General features: G+C 59.2%; 1 protein-coding gene across 1 annotated transcript; it reads right to left on the reverse strand.

Annotated features, from left to right (window-relative positions):
• Positions 1 to 5,799: 5,799 nt before the first annotated feature.
• RBM28 (RNA binding motif protein 28) lies at positions 5,800 to 16,794 on the reverse strand. The gene is made up of 19 exons (XM_063308357.1): positions 16,614 to 16,794; positions 16,377 to 16,529; positions 16,133 to 16,230; positions 15,796 to 15,871; positions 15,337 to 15,429; positions 14,341 to 14,415; positions 13,973 to 14,066; positions 13,559 to 13,734; positions 12,271 to 12,340; positions 11,925 to 12,034; positions 11,614 to 11,687; positions 11,355 to 11,490; positions 11,078 to 11,142; positions 9,047 to 9,205; positions 8,193 to 8,327; positions 7,732 to 7,806; positions 6,944 to 7,284; positions 6,684 to 6,771; positions 5,800 to 6,581 (listed from the first exon to the last, which is right to left on the reverse strand). The coding sequence occupies exons 1-19, from the start codon at positions 16,792 to 16,794 to the stop codon at positions 6,441 to 6,443; spliced, it is 2,340 nt and encodes a 779-aa protein (XP_063164427.1). The 3' UTR covers positions 5,800 to 6,440.
• Positions 16,795 to 18,614: the final 1,820 nt, after the last annotated feature.

An 18,614-nucleotide genomic window follows, 5' to 3' on the forward strand; every position in this document is an offset into this window, starting at 1 on the left:
CTGTCCGAAGCAGTGAACAAAACCGCTGCCCAACCTCCCTTCTGCTTCCTGATCTGGCAGGGCCCGGCCAGGAAGGGTGTCACGCAAGCACGTGGGCAGGGCAGTGGCTGGGGCCCGGCACCTGAGACGGGTCATTGGCTTTGCCCGACAGCTTTTGTGCCTCGGCCCCAACCGACAGCAGCAGCAGGACTGTGTGGAAGGAGACCTGCGTGGACCCCTCGCGCAGGTCTGCCCTGGCATTGGTGAGTGCAGCCCAGCAGCCTTTCCCACAGCTCCCCAATCAATTGCGAGGACCGGCTTGTGCCTCTGTGGCGAGCGGCCCAGGGTGCTGCAGGCCAGGTTGACATCAGCAGGCAGTCACTAAGCTGCAGCACGCGTGTCTCCACAGCAACCCGGGTCAGCAGAGGATACACCAAGTGCAGAGGCAGCCAGAGTCTGGGCCCTCGCCAGGAGCGGTTCAGCCTGGCTGCTGGCCAAGCCAGGAGGCCCCTCCCCAGAGGAGGCAGGCCTGGGGCAGCCCCGCCTTGGCTGCCTTCCCCAGGTGGATCACCTGGCCCCAAAGCAGCCGCAGCAGCAGCCCCAGCCATGCCTGGTGACGTGGCGCAGAGCAGGCTGCCTCTGCCAAGCCTCCCCGCTCCTGGCTCCCTCCAGCCTTCTCGGGGACGCAGAACTTGGACTCGGACACAGGGCCAGACTTGAGCCGAGGGGGGCGGGGGGGGGAGTTGGGAGTGACATGTGTGGCTGCAGATGCCTGGCAGCATTGCCCAGGTGGTGCCCAAGAGCTGCAGAGCAGAGAGAGTCAGATGACTGGGGACTGGGGTGTTGAATTCCAAGTTTGCTTTGTGTGCCCACCATCCAGCATGGTTCTGAGGTTTCAGGGCTGCTGAGTGGCAGAAGAATCGTCTCCCACGCCTGAAGAGGTGGGACTGGCGGGTGCCTGGGGGGAGCGGAACCTGGGCCCCACCCAGACTCTGCTCTTCGGGGCCATGTGGGGCTTGGCGCTCCAGGAGCCCCTCTGGCAGAAGGCAGAAGTGCTTGCCACAAGGCGAAGTGAGAGAAATACAGTACGGGGCCCAAAGAGGTCAATCCTAGCTGCCCACTGGGTGGGACACTGCCAGTCAGCCTTTGGGCCGGACCCCTTTCAGCCAGCACTGGGTGCTGGGCCCAGAGGAGGACTCTCTTCCAGATTTGCAGTGACTCAGTTGGCCGTGGGGGCTGGTAGCTCATGCACTCAGGGATCTGGCCAACGCTCTCTGGCTGCAAATTCCCAGGGCCAGGCGCAGATCTGCCGGGAAAAAACTGACGTCTGGAAGACATTGGGCATAAGCAGCTGTAGTGCCACTGTCTCCCTCTGCTGACCCCAAAACTGCATGCCAATCACACATGGCGCCTCCCCAGCCTCGGCTAAGGTGGGACAAATCTTCCCTGAGTGTTCCGTGCCTAGGGTCCCTGGAAAAGTCCGTATCCTCCGATTTGTGAGGGCTTTCCTGTGTCTGGACATTCCCAAATGCTTCTCCCTTCTTGGAGTTCTGCTCTCCTCCACTTTCCAGCTCCTTGTCCTCCTTCCAGCCCCCTGCAGGGTAAATTACTGCTGCACAGGCAGCAGGGCTCAGATTTCCCTCCTCAACCACCTCCCTTCAGAGACCAGTGCAAACCCGGCTGGCTTCTCTCCTCCTGCTCTGGCCCAGGCCGATTCCAATTCCAAAGGGGCAACATTCTGCTTTCTTTCCCAGATTCCTTGGCAGTTGGCTGGTGGGTCAGGCCCACGCTCCCTCTGCCCCATAGCAAGGGGAGCTCCATGCATCGAGGAGGAGGGCAATCAAGGCCTCCACTTCGCTGGCACCTCCCACAAACCTGCACAACAGAAAGGGAAGGAGTGGGGGGGGGGGGTGCAGAGCAGTTCCCGCAGAGCCTCCACTGTGCTGAACTGCAGGAAAAGACCCCACATGGCAGCTGTTCAGGCACTGATGCCTGTTCCAGAGGTTCCAATCAGCACTGGAGCTTGACATCCTGAAGAATTTCAGCCTGGCATCCTGTACAGGATCATGCCCAGTGGGCTCAAAAGAAAATGCCAGCTGATGGAACAGCAGAAATGTGCAAGGCCTGCCTGGACCATCAGAGGAAACTCAGCCTGCCAATAGAGCAGACCACCCCACCTACCCTTTTTCAGGCAAAAGGGCAGATCAGACCAGCCCCCCCCCCCACCTTAAACCTTGCCTCGGCCCACCTACATCTAGGAATGGGGGCTGCGTGGCAGGCCTGTGACTGGGGGAGCCACCCCCAGCCTAGGCATTGGGATCTGGGCCTTAGGGGATGGGGTGCATTAGACTCCGGAGGGGATCCCCCCATGGGGACCAGGGAGGTCCACAGGTGCCCATGTCCCTAAAGCCACAGCTTGTCCCAAGCCATCCAGCTGGTGGAGGGGCATTGGGGGGGGGGTTGCTCCAGCTAAGTCAATGTCCCCAGAGCTGCGTGTCTCCAGATGCCAAGCGGCTGCTTGCTCCTCTTCCCATCAAAGTGTCTGTGGTGGCGGCGGCAGCGAGCCAGCCCGTCACATGGCCCCCACTTCCCCTGGTTTCTGGTCCGAATTTGTCTGGCTTCAGCCTCCAGGCCAAAACCAGATGCTCTGCTCTGAATTATGCAGGTTGGGAGAAGAACCAACTTGGTAGAGAGAAATGGAGGTGGCTTTCCCCCAGTTTGGCAATCGGGCTGGGCATGCTCAGAGATCTGGCAGAGGAGTTGGGTCCTCAGGAAGCCCTTGTGCATAACACAGGGAGGGGCCTCTGACTGCCACCCTGGCTCGGGCACGCTCTGCAGCCAGCCTGCTCCCCTGCACCCGGACAGCGCAGGGCAGACGAGGGGAGGCTCTGGCGGGAAAGGAGGCAGTCGGGCCGCTGGGCTGGCTCTGCACTTATTCCCCCTGGCGCCGGGGAGGGAGGGAAGAATTGCAGGGCGTCCGTTTTGCATTACGAACACGAACAGCTCGCAACAGAAGGGAATCCAGCAGGCAACAGGCCAGACCCACATGCTGCTCATCATGAACTCCCAAAATTCAGGACATCTGCAAGGGATGGCACTTACGCACCCTGGGTCCCAGCCTCCCAGCATTCCTGCTCGGATCAACCTCCCACCCCAAAGGCCCCCTTACTTGGTGGTAAGGAGGGTGATTTTCCTGCAGGCCAAGACCCCAGAAAGGTGCTGCCGAAAGCAGAGAGGAGGCGGGGCAAAGGTGGGAGAAAGGAGGGTACCCTACCTAGATCCCAGACTCTGGGGCTGCAGGACAGTGTGAGGGAAGGGACACAGTGGGCCAAGCCAGGAGTGGGGTCCCTGAACAGGCCAGGAAGTGCTTCTGAGATCCAGGAAAAAGGGCCACCAGAAGAATTAAGTAACCCTGCAAAGATTCATGTTGAGACCTGGCCAAGTGGGTCAAAGATGAATTTGGGAGAGCAAGCGGGTTAGAGGGAGAAGCCCTATGGATTCCACACAGATTCTGCAAGACTAGCATGCTGGAAAAGGTTGCCTGGATCCATGGAGCTTCTCTCTTGGCTGAGAGAAAATGGAACCAATGCAGGAAGCCGAGGTGGCCTCGCACTGGGGCTCACAGAAGAGGCTGCGCCTTGGTTCAGACCTTTGGCTCCAACTGCAGTCTTCAAAAGTGGAAAAAGCTTCCCACACAAATGTTCACTGGGCACCGGGCTGTTCACTGAGATCATATGTTGACACTCTGCTTCCCAGAGGAGTCAACATTTCCAGAGGCAGAGCATTACCCAGCTGCACTTCCCGTTCAGAGGATCTTAGGCGACTTACTGGCATTTTGTAATGCTTGGCTTGTTTACAGAAATGCAGCAAGCGCCAGAGCAGAGTCACAAACTTCACCTTCTCCCTTCCGGTGTCCTCCGCATTGTCACCCCTTGGCTGCTGGGATCCCTGGCAGGCAGGCGCCCGCCTTGGAGGCTGCCAGGACAGGGAATGTTGACGCGAGCCCTCTCAGGTGGCACTGACTCACCTGCCCTCCAGGCACAACAGGGGAGGATACTGAGCGCGCCCTGGGTCCAAGCCGGACCTCAAGCCAGCTGAGTTGACCGATTCCCCAGAGCAACACGTCACCTCTTGTTTCCCACCCTGGGACGGCTTTGGTGGAGGTTGCCAGAGGCTCTTCAGGACCGCCGGCCCGCTCCAAGCCAATCTAATAATAGTGCTTGACCAAGCCATAAGCTTTCTGGGATTGATGAGACTTGTGGTCCCACGTATTCAGAGGACGCCAGGCTAGAGATGTCTATTCCAAAGGATTCAAAAAGGCACGAGGGTTCGCATTCTAGCTGGCAGAATCCTCCTACAGGGAAGTGGGACCCCCATGGAACACAGCTGTCAAGCTCAATTTACACGTGCTTCAGCCTCAGCCCAAGTTAACCCATCACACATGCTCTGTTCACAGAACCTGCGTTAACTGAAGAACCTGTGTGGCTTGATGCAATGCCCTGGTTTACACAACCGGCTGAAACAATGGCTGGGTTTCTCCAATACGCTGCACTGCAAACTACCTGGCCCACCTTGTTTTGTTTGTTCGTTTAATTTGTCTCCACCCGTCTCCTCCCATTGGGGGACTAGTCTAGAATAGAAGTCTCTATCGTAGATACATTAAAACGAGTTTTCCCCCCACCCCACCCGAGACATGTCTGGGAATCTGGGCTGGGGAGTGAATGGGAACAGTAGCGTTCAACCGGGACTGTTCACTGGGAGCAGACCTGTTACAGTGCTCCCCAGGTGAATTTAACAGAGCCAAGCTGGCAACCCACAGGCTGATTTTGCACGGTCCTCTGTAACATGGGATAGAAGAACTTCTGAACCTGAAGGCTGAAATAGCACACTGCCCCTTTAGCGGGATTAGGTCTCCAAGCCCCTGATGCAAGAGAGATCCTGTGATCCAGAAATGGGGCAAACGAGCTTTGGAGGACCGGGGGCAGAGTTTCCCAAGCAGGGAAGATCTTCCAAACTTGGAACCACAAGCAGGACAATACCGTGGGCCATCCCCAGGAGCCCAGTAACCGTGGCAGCACGCGGACAAGTTCGGAAAGTGGCAAATATGTGGGGCTGGAGAGCCAACACGGGTGCCCTGCTGCCTGTGGAAGGGAAGGATGGCTCTGGCTCCAGAGAACTTTCAGCCAAGCCCTTTTGGAAAATCAGTCAAGAAGGAACCTGAAGCACAGCCAGTAAATGGCTCTTCTCATAATCCCCATTTTGCCTTTGGCTCCATCTGCCTGAGGCAGGGCCCTGGCCAGAAAAAACCATGGAAGTAGATCTTGCAAGACAGAAGCAAAAAGAAAAGCCAGTTCATTGACACTTTAGATTGGTGTTTCTCAAACTTGGCAATTTTAAGATGGGTGGACTCCAACTCCCAGAATTCCCCCAGCCAGCCTTTTCCAATGACCAGATAAAGCATTGTGGAAACCGCATCTTGTGCAACTCAGTCAGACCAACATCAATAACTCTTTAGAGCAGTGTTTCTTGACCTCGGCCACTTGAAGATGGGTGGACTTCAAATCCCAGAATTCCCCAGCCAGCCACACTGGCTGGGGAGTTCTGGGAGTTGAAGTCCACCCATCATCAAGTGGCTGAGGTCGAGAAACACTGCTCTAGATGATGAACCAGCCAATGTGATGGTTTAAACTAGTTAAAGTGCCTGGGCTTGGAAGAAAGGGGGGCTGATAAGGAAGGGGAAGGGTGGACTTGGTAGGTCACAGCCAAGGCAAGAGAGACCCACCCCAGAACACCAGCCCAGGAGACTCCCGAGAGCCACAATTCTGAGAAAGCCATTTATTAAAAGAGGCTGAATAAACAGTGGGTGGGAACTCCATACCTGGAGCCACCTCCTCCTCGCAGCAGCCCCCTTCCACATTTTCCACCATGCAGAGAACGTTGTGGGGACGTTCTCTGTAGGCTAAGGACCAAGCGTGGAGGAAGGGCCACAAGGACCCTCGGGCCTGGTCCCTCCACACACCCACCCCTTGTGGCAAGGACGGGTAGGCCCTCACACAGCATGAGGCTGCCCAGATGCATTTCTGTAGGCTAGGACCAAGCGCAGAGGAAGGGCCACAAGGGCCCAGCAGGAGACTGCCTCACCTTCTCCCTTCCTCCAGACCCCCTTCAGAGGCACTGGCAGCGTTGGGGGATGATTCCGGCGGCCCTGGCTGCAGACGTCCTGGGCCAGCAGGGACCCCAGCACCTCGGGCCCCAGGAGGCTGGCTCTTCTTCCTGCCTGTCTGCCCCCTGGGCCCAAATGCACTTTCTGTGTCACACCTGTCCATGCAGTGCCAAGGAAACTGCCCCAGGCATGGCCTCCTCCCTCTCGCCAAGGGCAGCGCTCCATGTCCAAGCAGCAAGAGACAGAAGGGGTGGCCCTGCCCAAGCTGGGGGGCTCCATTCCCTGGGACAGGGAAGACTCAGTTCTCAAACCACTTGCTCCTTTTGACTTGCAGGGTGGTCTTGCCACTGCCGAGGATCTTCTGCTTGTACCGCTCCACCAGCTGCTCGAAATGAGCCTCTGCCTGGCCGCGCCCACCCTGCTGCTTCTTTGGGGACACCTGGAGGAGGACCCAGAGTCAGGTTGCGAAGGCCAGAGGGGGAGGCAGCTGTGAAGGTAGTGGCGGGCACGCCTCTGCAGGGGAGGGGACTCGGCCACTCACCTGATGGGGAGCTCTGCGAGCCTTCTGCTCTTTTGGCTTGGCCTTCTTCTTTGGGGGAGCCCCCTGCGCTTTGCCCTTATCGCGATTCCTGCCAGGAGAAACACCCCCTCAGTCCAGAGAGCAGCACCAATGGCTTTTCCGCCCTGTGAGCTCCTCCCCCACTGGCAGAGTGGGGTTGACCAAAGGCTGAAGGGAGTGTGCAGCATCTCTTCCCTCTCCCATAGCAGGGACCCCAGAAGCCCCCTCAACCTGCTGTTTACCTGATCTTGGGTCCCCAGTGAGAGGGAAGGGCCAGGACCCTGCGCCGCTTCTTGCCATCTGGCAGCTCCACCGCCGCCTCCTCCGTGTGTGTCTGGAAGCCGGACCAGGAGGGGGCTCCTTTGGTGGCCTGGAGGCTTGGCGGGTGCCCGGGCCGCTTTCTCTTCTGCCCCCTGGGCTCTGATAGAGCCTGAGGGCCACCAGGGGCCCCAGCCCTTCCTTTGGCCCTCAGGGCCTTCTTCAGCCCCCTTGGTGGCTTCTGAGGAGCCCCTCGCTGGCCAGTGCCGGGCGACGGCCCCTGATCTGCTGGACCAGCAGTCGCTCGCTTCTGCCTCAGCTTTTGCTGCGCAAAGGGAGAAACCATCACCCGGCGGTGAGCAGAAGCCACTGGCCCAACAGAGCACCCGTCTCCCGCCGCAGGGGAGGGGCAGGCGGACATGCGGAGTCCTGGCACCAGTGCCCCAGCTGGGAGGCGCTGCCTGTACTGGCCGGCTTCTGTAACGGCCAATCCGTTTCAGGCTCACCTTGCCATCCAGAGTCAGACTCTCGCACCTCGGGCAGTGGCACTGGAGCCTCTCTGCTTCTCCAGCGGCTTGGGACGCCAGTGCCGAGGGACTCCAGCCAGCTCCGCGTTTTTCAGGGGCTCCCACCCACAAGACCCCCCTGCACACTTCAAGAAGTCTGCCGGGAGCCAGCGTACACTCCCCCTCTCCTGGAGCAGAGAGGGAGGGACTGAGGGGAGGCTGTTTCAGCTCTGCAGCCACAGAAGGGGACCAGCCAGATGCCCTACCAGGCTGCGCTCAGCTCGCCGCTCCTTCAGCTTCAGTTTCCGCCCATCCTCCAGGGAGAATTCCACAATAGGCCGCTGGGAAGAAAAACAACCCCATCTTGCCACCCTCTTCAAAGCAGCCACCAAGGAGCACCCAGATCTCTGCCCTTCTGGGCTCAAGGGGCGGCCTTCCTCTGGCGCCCAGCCTAGATCCTTCCATGGGGTGGCCAGAAATCCACAGGACCAGAAACTGCCAACTCTGCTTTGCTTCTGCCCCCCAATGATGCATCCTGTCTTGAGATCCCCAGGTAGACCTGGGAACCTCGAAGATGAGGGGCAGGTGGTCTCTCACAGATCAAGGAGATCCTGGGGTGGCTGCCAGACCAGGCAAGAAAGAGCCCCGTGGTGGTGCTGCCGCTGGGTCTTGGGAGAACTTGCGCTCAGCCCATGATCTCCCTTGACAGGACTGGAACGAGGCTCACCTTTTGGTCCCCAAAGAACTGGGGGCTGTTGTTGACCTGGCGCAGGGCAAGCAGGGCGTGTGCATGCTCCTGGAACTCCACGAAGGCGTACCCCAGGGACTGGCCCTGCCCCTTCAGCTCCCGCATCACCCGGCACTGTGGGGAGAGGAGGGGCGGCAGTCAGGCACCTGCTGGAGACTAACTGGGTCTGCCCAGAGGCCAAGGGCTGGTTCTAGACCTGGCTCAAAGGTTCATCCTGGGACTCAGCTCAGCACGCAAAGCAGGGGCTTCACCACAATGGGATTTGCCAGGCACTGGGAAGGACGAAGGGAAGCCCTGTTATTCTGCCATGGACATTTATTTTATTATTCAAATTTTGTTACCGCCCATTTCCCCCAAAAGAGGGACTCATTAGGCTTCTTGGTCTGCCTCGGGTCTCACACGCCACCAGCCACAAGGGGCCTTGGAGTTGCTGCAAGAGCACCAGCCCAGGACAGCACTGGAATCCAAGGAACCACAGGCTCTTTCCAAGAACAGCCCCTCCCCAACACATCCCCCCCACCTCCTGGTTCCTACACAGAGCGAGCCCCATCTCTCCTCCCAGTCCTGCCGAGACCTCCCACCCTCTTCTTGCCCTACAGCAGAGGCCCTCCGGCAAGAGGAGGAAAGGAGATACATCGGCCTCTGCATTTGGAGAGTCAACTGCCTTCCTTCCCTCCGGTGAAGCCCCATTTCTTGGGCTCCAGAGGCAGCACTGAATTTTCCAAGAGGAAAAGGGCACCTGAGTCATCCCCGGCCACAGAGAGGGCAGAGGGCAAAGGCAGCAGAACGGTGTGCTTGCAAGCCGAGCTCCTTGCAGAGACCAGGCAACTCACCTCCTTGATTCTCGCACCAGGCTGGCCACCAACTGCCTGCAGCATTATTGTCCGAAGGGCAGCATCATCAACGCTCTTGGGCAGGTTATGGACACAGAGTCTTGTCTGGGACACAAAGATATTCTGGTCCTTCAGCTTCTGCCGCTTCAACTCCTCGAACTGAAAGGGGGGGGGGGCTGCCATCAAAGCTCTGCCTGCAGGCCAAGCACACGGCCTGCGCAACCCATCTGATGCATGCCAACCAGCCCTAATATGAAATTAGGCATTCTTTAGTCTACTCTCTATGGGTGCTCTTCTGTTATCTTCTCTCTGAATCTTGCTACATTCTAAGCATCTCCTTCCATTGCTAGCTAATCAGGAAAGGGGAGCAAACAAAATTAAACCATCAATGGGCACCCTTTGCAGCTGATGACTGGACACCAGCTGAAGGGAACATGCACCCATCGTGACTGCAAGGCCCATCCTTGCAAACAAGGCTTTCTCTCCTTGACTCATCAAAACGCGAAGGAACAAACGGTGAAATTGGCCGTGAGACTCAGCGCCGCTCCCAGGATGCAGGTCTGCCTGCCGTAAAGGAGGGAAGCCTGGCAGAGGGAAAGCGGAGATGCTCCCATGAGGAGCTCGCGGCCTCTCCCTTTGCCGACTCGGGCACTGGGGGAGAAGGGCCCTCTGTCACTTCCTCTTCCTTTGCGATATGCGCACTGTGTGCGAGTGGATGGACGTGTGCGGGTGCTTGGAGGCTGTGCTCTCATAAAGTAGTCAGAGCACAACTGAGCGTGCTTCGGCTTCATGGGGAGACTTTTGCCATCTATGCTCCGAAGTTGACCGGACAACCCTGTTTTATAACTGCTCCTTCAGGTAGTTTATAGTTCACCAGATTGTGTGAACCTAGAAAAAGGCTAATTCAGGAAGCAGGTTAACTGTGTTCTTTGAATCTAGAGAGTAGCTGGGTCTACACAACAAGCTGAAGCTAAAGGCTGGTCATCAAAACACAGTCGCTGCATTCACACAGTGGGCTTCTGTGCTCAAACAAACTGCTCCTGCGGCATCCAGGACTGGCTGGGCTTTCAAGCAGACGTCACCCACAAGCTTTCTGGCCATATTTGGGCACCAGCTTGTCCATATTTTGGTCACCCTGGAAAGGCACTTTCTTTCAGGCCCCCCAAGAACAGACTCCCTGCACGATCCTGGACAAGCTGGTGCCCAAATGTAGCCAGGAAGCTTGTGGGTGACGTCTGCAGAACCACAGAGCTGGGAAGGACCATGGAGGGCACCCAATTCCAGAGGCAGACAGCTCTCACCATCGGCAACTGCTCCAAGTTTGCACCTACCAATTCTGGTCCTGCCCCCAGGGTGGCAGAGAACAAGCCCACGCCCTCTCGACGACAGCCCTTCAGACGTCAAAGCATCAGACAGCATCAGCCGTCTAACCCAACCCACTGCCCAGTGGGGGTCCGCTGCAGCCTCTCGGACAGACCGCCATCCAGCCTTGTTCTGTAGTCCCCAGCCAAGGAGGACTCTCCATTTCACGGGGCAGCCACTTTCACTGGCCAGCCACTCTCCCAGCCTGAACTTCCCTCCTTGGGGCCAGAGAGGAGGTCCACTCCCACAGCAAATGGCCCCCTTCAGATATATGGGGCTGCTGCGCCCTCCAACTTCGCTCTTCCCTTCTGCAGTTCAACTGCTCCTCACTGGGCTGCTCCAGAGCCCTCCCACCCCGCTTCCAGCTCCTCGGTCCTTCAGCGAGGCTGGGCCCTGGGACGCCCCAACAGGCCGAGGGAAGGCCTTCCCCAGGCTGCCTGCCTTCGAGAGCCCCTTTGCACAGGAGCTGGTGGGAGGCACATTACCCTCAACAGCAAGGCCAGCTCCCACAGGGAGCTTTTGGAGGCCCCCAGCCAGCAGAGTGTCCAGCACGACCCAGCACCAGGCTTCCTCCCATGCGCTGCAGGGAGGCTGGACCAGCGCCTCAACAGCAGCGGGGAGGCACAAATTGATAGTCCCCCCTCCCATCAGGCACAAGGGAGCACTCACCCGGGCCCTTTTCACCATGTCAGCAGCGCTCACACCCTCTGCGGCTCTTGTGCCGGGCCGGATCACTGCGGAGGGAAGGGGCAGGTGAGGCTGGCCAGAGAGGACGGGGCCACAAGAGCCTCAGCCAGTCTGGAGCCGGCCGGAGGGTCCAGGCTGCATCCCAGGAGGGCTCGGCTTTGCATTGGGCCTCTCCCCAGGCAGGGCTGGACTAGGGAGCCACGGAGACGAGGCAGGGTGGAGGAGCCAAGGGGACCACTCTGGGGCAGAGCCCACTCACAGCCTTCCCGGGCCAGGTAGAGGTTGCGGGTGCCACTCGGCTTCTGGGCCTTCGTGCTTTGCAGCTGCCGGGCTTCCTCGCGGCTGACGGCCAGGTCCACCCGGAGAAGGCGGCCGCCCAGGTGAAGCCCCCGGCCCTTGCGGGAAGAAGGACATGGTGAGTCAGCGGGAGGCGTCCTGCAGAGGGGCTCCCGTGAACCCGGTGGGCTCAGGGATGGCACCTGCCCCCTCCCCTCATCCCATGACACATCCCATTTCACCTCACTCTCATCCTGTGCCATCTGCAGACATTTCTGGGCAGCTCCCTGAGTGGCAAACTGGGCAAAGGCACAGCCTGGGGAGGGCAAGAGAGAGAGGTGGGTACTGGGGGAAGGAAGCCAGAAGGTGAAGCAGGGAAGCTTCTGAACTGCCACTGCAGGGAGCAAGGAAAGATCCGCTTTGTCCTTGTTTTTCCTCTCTACCTCCCCCATTCAGGACCGGGGAACAGAAGGAGTGCGGGGGACCTCCCCATGGCCAAGCGGAGGGTGCCCTGACTGCACTCCCGGGGAGGGGGTCCGCAAGCCCCACCCACCTTTGGAATGCTCCGTGTCGGGGTGCAACACGATCCGGACGTACTCCAGGTCTCCAAACTGCTCCAGCAGCTCCCTCAGCTCTTCCTCTTCAGCATCGAAAGACAAGTTCCTGGGCGCAAGCAGAGGACGGCTCCCTCACACACGTCCTGACACCCTGGCAGCAGGAGGGGGTGGCCGGGTTTGCCCGGCACTGTCCTCGCGCTGCTGCCAAGCGCAGCCAGGGGCCTGGGGCAGAAGGGCTCAGGGGCTCTCATCGGCAGAAACGACAAGGCCCCCTTCAGCTGGAATGCAGCAACCCTGGACCCCCAGGAGGGCGCAAAGCCCCGAGCCGAACCTCGGACCCACCTAATGAAGACAGTTCGGCCCTCTGCGACATCAGAGGGGCGCTGCTTCTGCTTCAGGGCAGGGTCACCTCCTAAAACGAGAGGGGAAAAGCAAGCACGGCCAGGGCTCTGCAGGCAACGTAAGTCCCAACGACCAAGTTACAGAGAGGCCACAGGAACAGGTTCTGAAACTTCTGGGGCACAGATATCAACCTTCCTTCTGGGACCCACCACGGTGGCCCAACTGTCCTCCAGCGCATCCTGGGCTGGACAAGTACCGAGGCTCGTAGGTGAGTCAGTTTTAGCAGGGTGGCACTTGGGTGAAGCAGAAGTCTGAAAAGCCATTAGAGGTGGTAACTATAGGTAATCCTTGACTTACAATGACAATTGGGATTGGAATTTCCATTGCTAACCGATGAGGTCATAAAGTGCAACTGCACCACTTAGCGATGGCAATCCCTGCAGTCTCAGTTGCTGTCATTAACTGAATCCCAAGGTTGTTAGGCGAGGCAGCTTCCTACTAGCTTCCCTCAACCAAAGTCAATGGGGAAGCCGGCAGGAAGTTGCAAGTCCCCAGCAGGCAGGCAGGCAGGCAGGCAGGCAGCTGCTGCCAGGTGGGGGACAGAGTGAGGGGGTGGATGGGGAGGGTGCACAAGGGTGTGTGCAACAGGTGTGCGGGTTGGGAGTGTTGCAGGGGTGTGGCACAGGCCAGGAAGCGTCTGTGGGGGTGCACAAGAGGTGTTGCGCAGGTTGGGGAGGGCACACAGGGGTGCGGTGCAGGTCGGGAATGGTGCGCGAGAGGTGCCACGTGGGTTGGGAAGGGCGTGTGGGGGGGGCGAGTGGGGGGGGGCGAGTGGCTGGCGCAAGCACAGAGGTGCTGGGGAGGATGTGCAAGTGGGGGAGATCTCCCCCAGTGACTTGCAACCTTCCTCGCTAGCTCCCCCATTGACCCTCTGGGGAAGCAGGCCAGGAAGGTTGCAAATGGCTAGCATGTAAGTCGTAAGCGTGAACAGGTTGCCAAGTGCCGAGATTACAATCACGTGACTGCGGGGGCACTACAACAGCCATAACTTTGGGGACTGGTCATAAGTCCCTTTGTGCAGCACCATCATAACTTTGAAGTCGCTGAACAAACGATCGTAAGTCAAGGACTACCTGTAAATAGAACTCCCTGTTGTGGTGGAAGCAACTTGAAGGATACTCAGTTATTTCTTTGGCTTAATCCAGGCAGCCTCTTCTTATGCTCCTTCATGTATTAGCTGACATGTACAAACCCTCCACATCCACCCCTCCAAAGCATCTAAACCAACCTCCTCCTCCTCCTCCTTCCTCTTCTTCTTCTTCTCCTCCTTCCTCTTCCTCAACATCATCCTCATCTTCCTCCTCTGAACTTGCAGCCTTGTCTGGCTCCCGCTCCTGCACAGTCGAGCTGACTTCTTGCTCCTCATCTTCGCTATCCGCAGCTGGAATTTGATGCTCAGAGTCCCTACGGGGAGGACCAAGCCGGCAGGAGAGATTAGCAAGAGAGCCTTTCTGGGAGGCTCTGGGTGACGAAACCTGGAAGTCTGCCTACTTTGGGCAAGAAGAGGAAGCTGGATACCTGTGTGGCTGCCTGCTACTCTTGAAAAGACAGCTCCAGCTGGTCACACTCACCCTTTTACCTGAAGCAAACCCGTTCCTTGTCAGCAGCAAAGCGTGGCCCCCCCAGGTTCCTTGTGGCTTACCTGCCGGGCCTTCCTGGCCCAGGAGATGCCAGTCTTCCTCCTCGTTCTTCACCCCCATCTGCCCCTTCCTGCTGGGCCTTCCTGATTTTCTTCTCTGCGAACGGACACACCACAAAGAACGTGAGGAAAAGATATTTGCCCCTTAAGCGAGGCTGCACTGCAACTGGCTTCTTCCAGGCAATTGGATGAACCAGGCCCTCACATCAGATCAGAATGGGGTTTATTTGGTCACAGTCACTCCACAGTTTGGCTGCAGAAGATCCATGGAAAGCCTTTTTACAGTAAAAACGCCAAGGGTAAAGGCTTTAAGGGCAGTACAGAAGCACCCACCACCCAGGCCCCCCGCACAGCCCAGAACAGCCACTCACCAGTAGGAACGCCTTCTGCCTGCGCGGCCTGGTATTTCTCCCGGGCCACAGCCCAATCCACAGCCACCGGACGCTCTGCAGGAGGGAAGGGCAACGCTGAGGCTGGCCTGAGGTGGGGCTAATGCAGACTGAGAGCCACCAAACTCAGTGATGCTTACGTAGGAGGAGAAGAGGGTCACCCAAAGCATCTCAGTGCTTGAAATCTCCTTGGCTGCTCTCCAAAAGCTGACACACCTTCAGCCACCTGAAGGGCTGCTCAACTTAACTGTCAAAGCCAACCCACAACAGGTGAGAAGTGCCATTACAGTGGAGGAAATAAATCGAATATGCAAAATGGAGACTGCAGCCTTTCCCCCTTCTGTCTCTTGGACATGACCGGGGTCAAACCCAGCTTCTTCTTTGCCTAATCCCATCAGACCCACACTGGCCTTCCCTGCCCCAAACAAAGCCCCCTGCCGTTCCATCGAGGCCAAAGAATAGAAGCCTCCTCACCACCTCACAGCACAGCCCAAGGGCAGCCTTAACAGGGAAACTGCAGCTTAGAGAAACCCCAAAATTCTCTCCTCAGGTAGGGACGTGTGCCCAATTTTGCCTAACAACAGAACCTGCCCCAGATGCAGGGACAAGGGCCTGCCCGGCTTCCCCATCAGGTTCCTCGGATTTCCCACCTTGCAGCCCTCAACTTCTATAAAAATCTTTACTTTCCCATTGTTGGGGGTCCCTCTTTCTTGTAAGGCACCCAACGTGTTCTTCTCCCCAGTCTGGTGCCCCTTCCTTCCAGGACACCGCAATGTTGTCGGCTCTCAGCTTTGCGCAGAAGTGAAGACAACGTGCACACAGAGAGAGAGCAAATTCCTCCCCCAAGGAGGGGATCTGCCGAGCCACAGCCGTCCCCTCTGGACTGCTTGCGGCCAGCACTAGAGGGCAGATTTCCACCCAGAACCCTTGTGCCCTGCCCTGCCTGCTGGCTGCCCCAAACAGGCTGCAGGGACTCACCCTTGATCTCCTTCATGTTCATCCCCTTCAGGGCCTTCCCTGCTTCCAGGACATTCCTGAACTGCACAAAGGCAAAGCCACGCAGCTTTCCATCTGGAAGGCAAAACCAAGCACAGAAGCTGCCTCTGTCATCCCTTCACACGTTCCCTAGACCAGCTGCCTCCCCTGCGTCCCAGGAACTAAGCTTCTGCCCTGTGAACAAGCCCACAGAGGAATGGGGGCAACACAGGCAGGGAGAGCAGCCCCTCAACCAGAGCAGCGCAACTCCTGGATTCACCCGGAGAGAGACGGCCCGGCAGCAGCTCTTGTCCCTGACACACAGAACATACGGCTGCCGACAGAGATGCCGTGGATGGACGAGGGGCGCAGGGTGGGCCAACCAGGGACCTCAGGACTCTGAGCTTGCCCCACGGCGGCTTCAGGGCCATCTCTTCCCTTTGCATCTTCCAGCCAACCTACCTGGTTTTCTGGGGAGGGTGGCTTCCAGGACCGTGCCAAAAGGAGCAAACACACTCTTGAGGTCGTCTTCGGTGCACTGAGAGGAACCAAAAAGCAAGGAAGGTCAGACAGGAAAGAGCAACTCGGCCACACGGCTCAGACAGGGCTGTCCCAGAATCTCAGAGGCGCGGCTGAGCTGCACTTCCCTTTGTAACCTGTGGAAGCAAGCCCCGCACCAGAGAACCAGCAAGAACTGCGAGGACCATCGCGTGAGCGCGCGACAGGGCCACCTTATCCCATCCCTGCAGCACCTCAAGACCCGACACCGGTACCGGAAGGAGCCCTGCGGCCCCCCTACCTTGAAGCTCAGGTTGCGGACGATCAGCCTGGCTTTCTTGGAAGGTCCCCTGGCCTTGGGGGGCCTCTGGGCTTGCTGGGGCGCCTCGGGGGGAGCATCTAAGTGTTTAAAAGGTCGCGACGGCCAATGAGGGGAAGGGAGGCGCCGGGGAGAGCCCCTTCAGCTCTGGAAAGGTTTCCCGGGGAGGAGAGGGAAGCCGGCCTCGCCTGGCAACCCCCGGGACCCCGCCCGCCCGCCCGCCCACCTGAGCTCCGTCCGTCCGTCCTCCGCCGCTTGGGCCGCGCCAGCGCCAGGCTGACCGGGCGGCCGCCGAAGGTGCGAATCTCCCGCAGAGCCCTCCGCGCGTCCTCCGGCAGGGAGAAAATGACGAAGCCCAGCCCGCGGCACGCCTCGCCACCTGCAACGACAGAGCCGGTTGGCCGGGAACGGGGGGTGCCCGGCCTTCGCGCCCCCCGCCCGCCCGCCCGCCGACCCCGCTCACCGGGCGCGGTGACGGCCACCGCCCGCCGGACCGGCCCCGCCTGCCCGAACTCGCGCTCCAGGTCGGCGGCGCGGGCCGAGGGGGGCAAGCCCCGCACCAGCACGGTCCGCCCGCCCCCGGCGCCCCCCGCCGCCGCCGCCGCGACTCCGGCCGGACACGCGCGCTGCCCGGGCGGCGCCATCTTGTCCGCGGGCCGGAAGCTCGGGCGCCCCCTGCAGGCGCGGCGGGGAAGAGCACGTCCGGCCGGCCGCTGCCCCGCCCCTCGCTCCGCCGGCCCCGGGGCTGATTCGCGGGGGGGAGCCTCGAGCAGGCCGGGGCCCCGCGCCCGCGCCCCCGCGGACGGCCGGACCGCCCCCAGGCCCTCGGGGCCCTGGAATGATCCCTGTGCGGCCCTCGCGAGGCTGGAGCGGGGCTCCTGCCGAGGGACCGGCGGGGAGGGAGCCCGAAGTCCGAGGGGCGGCGGGGAGCTGCCGGCCCTCTTCGCCCGGGGTGACCGAGTGCCGCTCCCCGCTTCCGCCGCTGGGATGCTCGGCTCTAGCCTCGCGGCCGCCCAGCACCACAAAGACCGCCGCGTTGCCCAGCCGGTGCCCGGCTTGCCCTCGCCCCTCTGCGCCGGCGGGAAACGGGTCGGCCTCAGCCAAGATACCCCCCCGTGGCTGGCTGGGGGGCTCGTGGGCCGTCTCTGAAAAACAGCATCTTTGCCCACCCTTGGCCAGGACTGACTCAGACCGTCCCCTCTCTTTATTCGTTACCTCACTCTCCACAGGTGGGGGGGGTCCTGGGGTTGGAAGGGGCCTTGGAGGTCTTCTAGTCCAACCCTCTGCCCAGCACGGGGATCTTCAGACCATTCCGGACAAATGGCTGTCCAACTTTGGTTTGGAGCCCCCCTCTGGTGCAGCCCCCAGGACTCCAGGAGGCAGGCGTTCCGCTGCTCAGTCACTCTCAAATTTGAGTTGGGATCTCCCTCTGCCAAGCTCCCACCGGCTGGTCCTTGTCCTGTGCTCAGGGGCTCTGGAGAATAACTCCCACCCTCTGCCCCGGGCAGCCCTTCAAGGACCAGATGATGCTATGTGGTCTCCTCTTCCGTAGGCCAAAGATGCCCAGTTCTTCATAGCATTGAGCCCCCAAGACCCTCCCCATCCGTGCTGCTCTTCTCTGCCCTCTTCCCAGCTCCTAGGTGTCTTTCTTGTGCTGTGGGGACCAGAACTAGACCAGTATTCCAGGTGCGGTCTGACCAGGGCAGTGTGGAGCCCAAGTATCTGACCAACCAGTGCAGTGTAGAGTGGCACTGTCACTTCCTGTGATCTCAGTAGTTTACCTCAGTTGATGCCGCCAGCCCAAGATCGCGTTGGCTGTTTTGGCAGCTGCAGCACACTGCTGGCTTATGGTGGGTGTCGGGAGAGCTGCTCTCTCTCAACCCTTTCCTTTCTTCATATATATTTGGGCAGCTGTAATTGTTTAAATCCCTTTTACTGTATTAAACAATGCCAGGTTTTTGAAAAATTGGCACCCTGCATTTTAGAGGAAAAGCTTCCAGCCCAGCCCTTCCACCGCAATGCAGTTTTCTACTTGTAAGATGATTTGATGTCACCCACTCCCAGTGCACCATTTAGTGAAGCCATCCAGTCACACGCAGCAGACTGAAGAGAGCAGCACTACGTTGGCCTCATTGATTCATGCAATGTGTGAGTTGGAAAGGTCCTTAAAGGTCATCTAAACAACCCTTGACAGTCACTGAGCTGGCCCACTTTGAAAACCTTTGGTTAGTGGGAAGCCACGCTGTTCCAGGCAGAAGGTCCAGCTGATTTGCAGCCCTTGCCATCCCAGAACTCCTCTAAAGGCTTCACTGAATCCCCTTTCTTTTCATTTTGACTGACTGATTCTTCTTCCCTCGACTGCCGTGGAGAACAGCCTGGCCCTCTTGTGCAAGACAGCCTTCAGATATTTGTGGACCGCTGTCCTTCCTCCTCTCCATCTTCTCTTTGGCACGTCCAACCTCCC

Source organism: Candoia aspera, chromosome 7, assembly GCF_035149785.1.
Source record: "Candoia aspera isolate rCanAsp1 chromosome 7, rCanAsp1.hap2, whole genome shotgun sequence".
In the NCBI taxonomy this organism is placed as follows: domain Eukaryota; kingdom Metazoa; phylum Chordata; class Lepidosauria; order Squamata; family Boidae; genus Candoia; species Candoia aspera.